The following is a 10,512-nucleotide window of genomic DNA, read 5'->3' on the forward strand; positions in this document are numbered from 1 at the left end:
AGATAAGTTGCTACTCTGGTGACTGCTGGTTCTACCAATTCTCTATTTGTCTCTTCTTCCTGGGTATAACTTGTGTTATATACAACAGCCTCGTTGGTGGCTGGGTTAGGCTATTGGGCTACCTACCATGCTCAGCTGCAATGCAATGAAACCTCGAGGTCCATCTTGGTGGCCACATCTTAGTCAAATCTTGCTCAACTATTTCTAAATGACCTCATTGAGGGCTTCCCTACTGATCTTTTCTTTGCCCAACATTAAAAGAACAAGGAATTTTAACCGTTATTATACGTGTGGGCTTACTTGTTACAACATAATTTACTATAATTAGAAGCATCCAGCTGAGGGTAAGTTTACTATTACCTGAAGGATTTTAATGCCATATAGTGCATGAACACTGACAATCACATATTAGTCATTGTAATTTATTATTTTTATAGGTTCCTTGCAACGAATCTTTTTTTTAAACTTCTAGAAACTTTCAATATTCTTCATAGGTAACTGCCCCCAAATCATCAAAGTTGCACAAAGTGGTTAATGTATTCTAAGGAAAAAACTAGCAATAAAATAAGGTACACATAAATGATAACACATGATACTCATGATGTTTATGCCAAGCTGTGATTTAATTAGAAAGAAACTAAAGAAAATTAAGCCTATCCAGGTTGAAAATCGTTAAGATTTTCTTTTTGTCATGTAAAAGTGATACAACTCCTAAATCAAAAGAAAGTCTCATTAAGGAGATTTAGCATAAAATTAGGAGATGTAACATAAGCCTGTAGAATAAAAGATTGATTGATATAAAGTTGAGTGATCTCTCAAAGCCACTAAGCAAGAGGTTGTTTCCAGCTACTTGGGATGATTTTCTTTTTAATAAGAGTACCTCCAGCCCCTCAAGGAAGAGGAGTATGGTTGAAATTTGCTGTATGTGTAGTTGATAGGTCTGTAACAGTCAGACATGCAGCTGAGAGGTTGGCATCCACAGGTCAGATATCTCAATGCCTCACTATCATAGCCAAGGTAACCCAGTGGTTGTCGGCTGAAGGTCGGGTAGTGCAGGGGTTGGTAGCCATAGGACTGGTAACTTGGAAGATGGCAGTTCGAAAGTTGTCTACTGGATGCTGGAAGACAGAGACTGGAACCACAAGATGTGATAGGAAGACAGCTAGTTCCTTGCTGAGATGCAGACACATTGGAAACAACTGGAGAAGAGCCAGAAGGGCTACAGGTAACCCTCTCACAGCTGGTTGATTGGCAGCTTGTGTGTTCACTGCAGGGATCCTGGCATTTGTCCTGGAGTGCGTTGCTGCCCAGGTTGCCACCAGGAGAGCAGAGGGCTTCTCCACAGCTCACGTCAGTGGAGCAGAGAGCACTGGCTGAGGTGACAGGAGCACAATCTGAATTCTCAAGGGAGGGAGAGCTGTAGTTTTCAGAGCTGCAATTGTTGTTGGACATGGTGGAGATAGATGTCAGGCCTTGATTAAATTTCAGGGAGCAAATTGCTGAAGTATGGTTGCTCCCCACTGCACTTACTCTTTATATATTCTGGCTGCTGGGTGTGGGTTCCCTCCACAGCCCATCCTCCTCCTCATATTTCAGAACCATTGGTGAGACATTCCATTAGAGTATTATTCAGGTACAAACCAAGCACTCCTCCCACTAACCTATAAAGAATATATTACCAATATCATAATATCAAGTAACTACCACTCCAAAGTCTATGTGATCTACCCTGTTTCAAGTTTTTTTTTTTTTTTCAATAAAGGTCAGCTGCTCTATTATAAACTGTGTTCCTTTATCAGTCTTGACAATTTGTAGAAGTTGTTCTGAAAGCCGTGCTAATGAATCTGCATAATTGGTGAGAATTCATTTATGGTCAATTAAAAAAAATTCTTTATGGGCTGGGGATGTAGCACGCTGGCTTGGCATGAGCTGGGCACTAGGTTCGATCCTCAGCACCACATACAAATAAAATAAAGATGTTGTGTCCACCGAAAACTAAAAAAATAAATATTAAAAATTTCTCTCTCTCTCTCTCTCTCTTTAAAAAAAATCTTTATTTGGGAACTTAACCTTATGTTTCATTCTTCAGAGATTTAACCTAAAGTTGAAATCCAATTAATGACAGGGAAAGTCATGCAGATGTCATTATCAAGTGTATCTTTTCAAAGAAGAATGGTGACCTTGTTTATTTCTGTTAAACTCCACACCCAATGAGTCTATGTGTGACTGTGGTTTCATATTTTATTAGCATGAAACTGAAGGTGTTAGCACATGTGTTTTTATTGATGCTGTATAAAAAAGAGGCCATATCTCCTTGGATATGTGAACCTCAGTATAATATAGAAAATATAAAGACAGTGTTATGTTCATAGCCAGTTTTCCTATTACTATTTTACAAGAAGTATTCTCCATGTGTAAAAGCCTTTGAAATAATTCCTATTATTTAACTAAGGTACTATTATTTAACTAAGATAATTTAATTTACAAGTGAGTATTTCAGAACGTTTTATTTTTGTCTGTAGATTATTTAGTATTACAACATATTTATATGTGGAAAGAAAGCAGAAATTCCTAGAAATATGAAGAAATGTGGCTTTAGACTAGTTATGTTGCTAAGCTCTATAACTCAATCTTAAAACTGTATTATTTAGAAAAAATGGGCTTGTATATCTGAAAACAATCTTCTAGTACTACACATCAACAGAAGAAAATAATAGATCTTATATAGAACAGTTGTCTTGACCACAGGTCTTAGTCAGAGTTATCTTTCTGGATGGTGAAGCAGGAAGACATAACATTTGTGGCCAGAGCAAATATAGCCAGAATGTACAAGCTTAGTACTATGTAATTATTTTTCTCTCAGATCTAAATTTTCTAAGCTTCACTTACTTCATATGCAAACATAGGCACAGTTAACAGCACTTCCCTGGTATCTTTCCGAATATAATGAAAAAAGGGTACGTAAAAGGCCTTGGCCACTGTCCACCCAGCACACCCACAGCAATCAGCCTAAGGGCAACTGGACAGGGCCTGCCTTTCACAATGCTGCCACACACTGCCTCTTTAAGCAGCAGTTTGGGGAGAAAGGGGCATCTTCCCTCCCTTAGCCACGAGTGTACAAATAGCTGAATTTCCCAGTTAGAATTTCTCAAAATCCTGCACAGCTCACTTCTGTGGATCTGTATTCAGGTAAGTATTCTCCACGTCTGAGACTTGAGGAAACATTGACTATACATCTGTTTCTGATGTGGTATTTCAACACCACATTTATGTGAATCTTTATAATACTGGTAGCACTATATACACACTTTATGATCTTTACATAAACTGAAAATGATGTGACTCAGGTTGTAATTCTCTTTATTGAACAGAGAGGTGTCTATTATAACTAACAACACACCCTGATCTTGGAGAACTTAATCAACCAGCTGCTGAGTACAGTGGCTCATGCCTGCAATCCCAACAGCTCAGGATTGCAGACATTGTGTTTAGATTTTTTATTATTTCAGATGGCAGAATATATCCTGTTTTGCTGCTCCATTTTGTCTAGAAGCCGAAGCCCAAATCATCATTTAAATCTCTGTTTCCATATACATAAATATCTAAAACATAAAGAAAATCAATTTACCTTCTTTTTTAAAGATAATTAAATGTAGGTCTCACACTTTATAGTTCATTATGGTGACATTTCTTCTAACTATGAAATCTTCTTTGAACCCAATAATTACTCTTTGTATTTTATTTAAAGTCACTTTTTTTTGTACATCTGTTCATTTTGAGAATAAAGTATAATTTCTCAGGATACCTTCCAAGAAAAGCCATGTCATTTTTAAAGTTGAGAATAACTTTTCCTTTGACAATTTCGGTGAGCAAAACATATGTCACTATGCTGGTTTTGAATGCTAAATAGCCCCTATGTAGCCTATAGCACAATGGGGATAAGGAACCTTCCTAGGTGACACCCTGCAATAGCTCCCCTCTCCCTCTGCTAATCATTGATGGCATTTTTTCTTATACTTTATTTTTCAGGAAATGAAGTAATTTAATGAGGTTTCATGGTGAGCTACCTTGTTATTAAATTCTGGACACATCAGGCAGTATTCAAGGGAAGAAGAACACAGAATTTGTTTCAATTCAGTGGTTCTGGTTGGTGAAGAATGGATAACAGCTATACATGCTATTGGTAGGCGCTTTACAATCTCTTCCTGAGTTTTAAAGGCTATTACCTTAAAAAAAAAGAAAAACCTAATTTTCCAATTTTAAAATGTTATAGAAAATTGATTCACCACCAAATAATCTAAATGGAATTATTGTGATATCACTGTGAACCAGGTCAATTTGACTCATTTGCCAGTATTAGTAAATAAAGTAGTGAGAAGAATTTAAACCTCTGCACATTTGTCAGTTTGCGTTTATATTTAAATTGCTAAAATTCATGCTTTTCAGTAATTTATGCAATTAATTAGTTCTGAAATACCATATTGTAAATAAATTGTGTAAGCATAATTTTCTCAGTTGCAAAAGAGTTTATGGGATTGTAACTGATGCTATTCTGGGGAATTTGCACACACATTTTACTAAACCATCAGTGATAGCTCTTCCACACCTGTACCCTATCAGGTATTCTTAGTAGTGGTTGTTTTTAGTCGCAGAGATCAATTGAAGGCTCTCCAATAAGATTATACCAATCTGATCATCTGACATCTTCAAGGATGATAAAAAGGTAGAATGAATGCCAAGTCCTTCCTCTTAACTGGTGGCTATGAGCCACCATTGAACTAGATGTAATTCCTTTCAGTTCTACCATGAAAACCTCATAATGAGGATTTGAGAGTGCTGTATTATTGATAAATTACCAGAGTACCATATTAATGATAAAAAGACCTTAGAAAGATCAACACAGGGTAGAATCCAAAGGAAACACCACAAGGCAGCATCTGGCACAACTTTGAAAGTTAATAAATATTTGCTAAATGAAACAATGAAGAAGTCACGTAATTCAGGTTACATTTGCCATACTTTATCAAGTGGACAGAGCTCTCTCATTACTTAAAAAATCATAAGTTTAGTAGAATTAACAAATGAATATTAACAAAAACCATATGTGCAGAGCTCAAGGAAGCACATTTATTAGGAGTTAAAGCAGACCATTTTTTGCATGCTGTAAGACACGCAAGCAAAACCTGAGCTAGAGACTGAACTGTCCTGGAGAATCTTGAAATAACTAGTACAAAAGAGTTTACTTAGCACATTTTTATAAGCTGTGATATATGAGGTCATATTTTTAATAAAAAATGTTAGTGCTTAACCAAAGTTACTGCCAGGTAATTAACCAAAATAAATGCTGGTCCTTTATATAAGAAGACAAGCTTTAGAAACCACCAGTGCCTAGGTCAGAGATCTAGACCTACTGGGTGATAAGGTTAGTTGTTGGCTACTGTTGTTTACCTCATCAGTGGTTGGCATAAATCAAAAGGAAGCCATTAACAGACACAAAATTCAGACATGGCTGGGAGACACGGGCAACTGGTAGCTGGAATCTTGGGCATCTGGTCTATGTTGGTGGACGGTCTGAACTAGGACACAGGGAGCAACGGGAACAAATTTCTTGGCAGGTTCAGGACATAGGTCAATTGGCAGGAGGACTGAAAGAGGTCTCAGATGCTGGGCTCATGGCTGCTGGTTGATGGCCATGGGTTCTCCATATTTCTCTTGGCTGTAGTCCAGGAAGCAAGCTGGCAGCTACTTAATAAGTAGACAGCAGACCCTCAGCACAGGAGTGCAGAACAGCAAGCTGAGAACAGGAAAGGTAGAGCAATGTAGGAGTAACTCCTCGAAGAGAAAAATGGTCCAACTCCCAGAGCAGCAATGGCTCAAAGATGCAAAGTTGAGAGACAGTTTCAGAAGAGTTAAGAGACACCTTTCCTGAGATGTGACTACTTTAGGTGAGATCGATTCTCCTAGGGCACTTTCCTCTATATGCTCACTCCATCTGGTCCTTCCCTACACACCTTCACTTCCATCTTGACAGGGTTTCTTCACCTGTCAGTATTCCCTTAAGAATTGTTCAGATGCCTGTGAAAATACCCTGCAGCCTTCTCATATAATTTTAATTATATTTTTCAAACACTCCTTTTCTAGCTATTAATCCTCATTCCTATTATTATATCCAGGAAAGAGCCAGGTTCATTAGTAGTTGAGATGAGTCACGATACACTCGCCAGGATATGGTAAAGAGCAGGTGAGAATGTAAGTGTTCCCAGCTGACAGTGGTAGATACAACATAGCAAAGGCTGGGCCGGTGTCTGACAAGGCAAGAAGACCCTTCATCCTTAAATTTCATCAACTATAGCTAGAGCAAAAAGGAAATGGATGTGACATGGTAGACTTTTTATGAACAAAGTTTTCAAAATAAAATATTGTCATTCATTTGAAATCATATCCAAACTATTGTCCTATGTAAATTTCCCCACTTTAAAAAATATACCAGCATTTGGAATTCAAGTTAATTATAACAATATCTGAAGCAAAAGAAAGTAAACCTCAAAGTCCTGGGAGATTTTGCAAATGTTTCCATAGATCCTCATGATAACCAGTGAATTTTCTAGGATTTGTTTATTGTCTTCTCTTTATTCTGTTTAGATTGTTATATCAGTAGAAAAAAATTATGTCTATACTAATCATAATATTTTTAGCAGTTTTTGATACTAGTGTCTAAATCCACACTTCTACTGCAGTGTATAAGTATTAGGCTGACCAACTTCTAAATATCTGGGTATTGTTACCATTATTATTATTTTTTAATACATTTATTTTATTTTATTTTTATATGGTGCTGAGGATCAAACCCAGCACCTCACATGAGCTAGCCAAGCACTTTACGACTGAGCCACAACCCCACCCCCTCATTATTGTATATTTTTTACAATTTCAAAATGGAAAATAACATTTAATTATTGATCTAATAAGTATGAGTTAAATGACTGGTGAGATTTCCTATTTTGTTATATTTTTATTTATTGTTAGCTTTTTATTTTTTTCTAGTCCACATATTAATTTAATTTTTATTTGTTTTAATTAGTTATACATGATAGTAGAATGCATTTATGCACTTTGATATTTCATACATAAGTGGGATATAATTTTTCATTTTTCTGAGTGTGAATGTTGCAGAATCATATTGGTCATGTAGTCACATATATACATAAGGTAATAATGTATGTTTCATTCTACTATCTTTCCTATCTCCACATCCCCTCCCCTCCTCTTCCATCACTTCCCTCTGCCTAATCTAAGGTAATGCTATTCTTCCCTAGTGCCCTCTGCCTTATTGTGTATTAGTATCCACATATTAGAGAAAACATTAGGCCTTTGGTTTTGTGGGATTGGCTTCATTTATATTCTCAAACTTATATTCTCCAACTCCCATCCATTTACTGGCAAATGCCATAATTTCACTCTTCTTTAAAGCTGAGTAATATTCCATTGAGTGAGTGTGTGTGTGTGTGTGTATATATATATATATGCCACATTTTCTTTATTCATTCATCTATTGAGGGAAACATGGGTTGGTTCCATAGTTTAGCTACTGTGAATTGAGCTGCTATAACATTGACATGGCTGCATTACTGTAGCATGCTGATTTTAAGTCCTTTGGTTATAAACCGAGGAGTAGGATAGCGGGGTCAAATAGTGGTTCCATTCCCAGTTTTCTGAAGAATCTCCATACTGGTTTCCATAGTGGTTTCACCAGTTTGCAGTCCCACTAGTAATGTATGAGTGTACCTTTTTTTCCCCACATCCTCACCAACAATTATTGTTTCCTGTATTCTTGATGATTGCCATTCTGACAGGATTGAGATGAAATCTTAAAGTAGTTTTTATTTGTATTTCTCTAGTTGCTAGAGATGTTGAACACTTTTTCATATATTTATTGATTGATTATATTACTTCTTCTGTGAAGTGTCTATTCAGTTACTTAGCCCATTTATTGATTGGGTTATTTGTTTGTTTGTTTGTTTTTTTGGAGTTAAGTTTTTTGAGTTTTTTTACATATCCTAGAGATTAATCCTTTATCGGAGATGCATAGGGTAAAGATTTTCTCCCAATCTGTAGGCTTTCTCTTTGTGGTATTGAGTGTTTCCTTTGCTGAGAAGGAGCTTTTTAATTTGAGTCCATCTCATTTATTGATTCTTGATTTTACTTCTTGTGCTTTAGGAGTCTTGCTAAGGAAGTCAGATCCTAGGCTGACATGGTGAAAATTTGGGCCACCTTTTTCTTCTTTAGGTGCAGGGTCTCTGTTCTAGTGCCAAAGTCTTTGATCCACTTTGAGTTGGTTTTTTTGCAGTGTGAGAGATACGGGTTTAATTTCATTTTGCACATATGGATTTCCAGTTTTGCCAGCACCATTTGTTGACTAGGCTTTATTTTCTCCAGTGAATATTTTTGGCACCCTTTTCTAGTATAACATAACTGTATTTATGTGGGTTTGTCTCTGTCCTCTATTCTGTACCACTGGTGTACAAGACTATGTTGGTGCCAAAACCATGCCATTTTTGTTACTAAAGCTCTGTAGTGTAATTTAAGGTCTGGTATAGTGATGCCTCCTGCTTCACTTTTCTTGCCAAGGATTGCTTTAGCTATTCTGGGTCTCTTATTTTTCCAAATAAGTTTTATGATTGCCTTTTCTATTTCTATGAAGAATGTCATTGGGATTTTAATAGAAATTGCATTGAATCTGTATAAAGCTTTTGGTAGTATGACCATTTTGACAATAATAATTCTGCCTATCCAGGAGCATGGGAGATCTTTCCATCTTCTGAAGTTTTCTTCAGTTTCTTTTTTTAGTGTTCTGTAGTTTTCATTGTAGAGGTCTTTCACCTCTTTTGTTAGACTGATAACCAGGTTGTTGTTGTTGTTGTTTTGAGGTTATTATGAATGGGGTAGTTTTTCTAATTTCTCTTTTATTGGATTCATCAGTGAGGTATAGGGATATGTTTGATTTATGGGTGTTGATTTTATATCCTGCTACTTTGATGAATTCATTTATTAGTTCTAGAAGTTTTCTGGTGTAATTTTTTGGATCTTCTGGATATAGAATCATGTCATCAGCAAATAGCAATATTTTGAGTTCTTCTTTACCTATTTGTATCCCTTTAATTTCTTTCTATTGTCTAATTGCTCTGGCTAGAGTTTCAAGGATGATGTTGAGTAGAAGTGGAAAAAGAGGACATCCTTGTCTTGTTCCAGGTTTTAGAGGGGATGCTTTCAATTTTTATCCATTTAGAATGATGCTGGCCTAGGGCTTAGCATATATAGCTTTTACAATGTTGAGGTATGTTCCTGCTATCCCTAGATTTCTAGTGTTTTGAACATGAATGTGAGCTATATTTTGTCAAATACTTTTTCTGCATCTATTGAGATGATCATATGATTTTTGCTTTTAAGTCTATTAATATGATGTTATGTTTATTGATTTCTTATGTTGAACCAACCCTGTATCCCTGGGATGAATTCTACTTGATCGTGGTGCACTATCTTTTAAACATGTTTTCTTATGCTATTTGCCAGAATTTTATTGGTAATTTTTGTCATATTTGTCAGGGATATTGGTCTGCTGTTTTCTTTTCTTGATGTGTCTTAGGTTTTGGTATCATGGTGATATTTGCCTCATAGAATGAGTTCGGAAGGGCTTTCTCTTTTTCAATTTCATGAAATACTTTGAGGATTATTGGTGTTAATTCTTCTTTGAAACTCAGCTGGGAATCCATCTGGTATTGGGCCTTTTTTATCGGTAGGCTTTTGATGGCTTTTGTATTTCATTACTTGAAATTTATCTGTTTCAATAGTGTATGATCTCCTCATTCAGTTTGAGGAGGTCATATGTCTCTATAAATTTGTCAATGTCTTATTTTCTATTTTATTGGAGTATAAATTTTCAAAATAGTTTCTAATTATCTTGTGTATTTCAGATGGGTTCATTGTGATATTTCCCTCTGCATCTTGTATTTTAGTAATTTGAATTTTCTCTTTGTTAGCATGGCCAGGGGTATATCTATTTTATTTATTTTTTCAAAGAACCAACTTTATGTTTTGTCAATATTTTTTAAATTTATTTTTTAGTTGTAGATGGACACAATATCTTTATTTATTTTCATGTGGTGCTGAGGATCGAACCCAGTGCCTTGCATGTGCAAGATAAACACTCTACTGCTGAGCTATAGCCCCAGCCCCTGTTTTGTCAATTTTTTCAATTGTTTCTTTTATTTCAGATTCATTGATTTAAGCTCTGATGTTAATTATTTCCTGTCTTCTACTGCTTTTGGTGTTGATTTTTTCTTTTTCTAGGGCTTTGAGATATAGTGTTAGGTCATTTATTTGTTGACTTTTTATTCTTTTAATGAGTGCACTCAATGTGATAAACTTTCCTCTTAGTACTGCCTTCATAGTGTCCCAGAGATTTTGTTATGTTGTATCAGTGTTCTCATTTACCTCTAAGAATTTTGTTAAAAT

General features: G+C 35.8%; 1 protein-coding gene across 1 annotated transcript; it reads right to left on the reverse strand.

Annotated features, from left to right (window-relative positions):
* Positions 1-660: 660 nt before the first annotated feature.
* Positions 661-1,452, reverse strand: LOC107136118 (keratin-associated protein 26-1-like). The gene has a single exon (XM_015478320.2). The coding sequence runs from the start codon at positions 1,450-1,452 to the stop codon at positions 868-870; it is 585 nt and encodes a 194-aa protein (XP_015333806.1). The 3' UTR covers positions 661-867.
* Positions 1,453-10,512: the final 9,060 nt, after the last annotated feature.

Source organism: Marmota marmota, unplaced genomic scaffold (genome assembly GCF_001458135.2).
Source record: "Marmota marmota marmota unplaced genomic scaffold, marMar, whole genome shotgun sequence".
Taxonomy (NCBI): Eukaryota; Metazoa; Chordata; class Mammalia; order Rodentia; family Sciuridae; genus Marmota; species Marmota marmota.

Excerpts from the sequence above, each read along its gene's own strand:
- LOC107136118 (XM_015478320.2), bottom strand. The coding sequence starts at position 1,452 with ATGTCCAACAACAATTGCAGCTCTGAAAACTACAGCTCTCCCTCCCTT.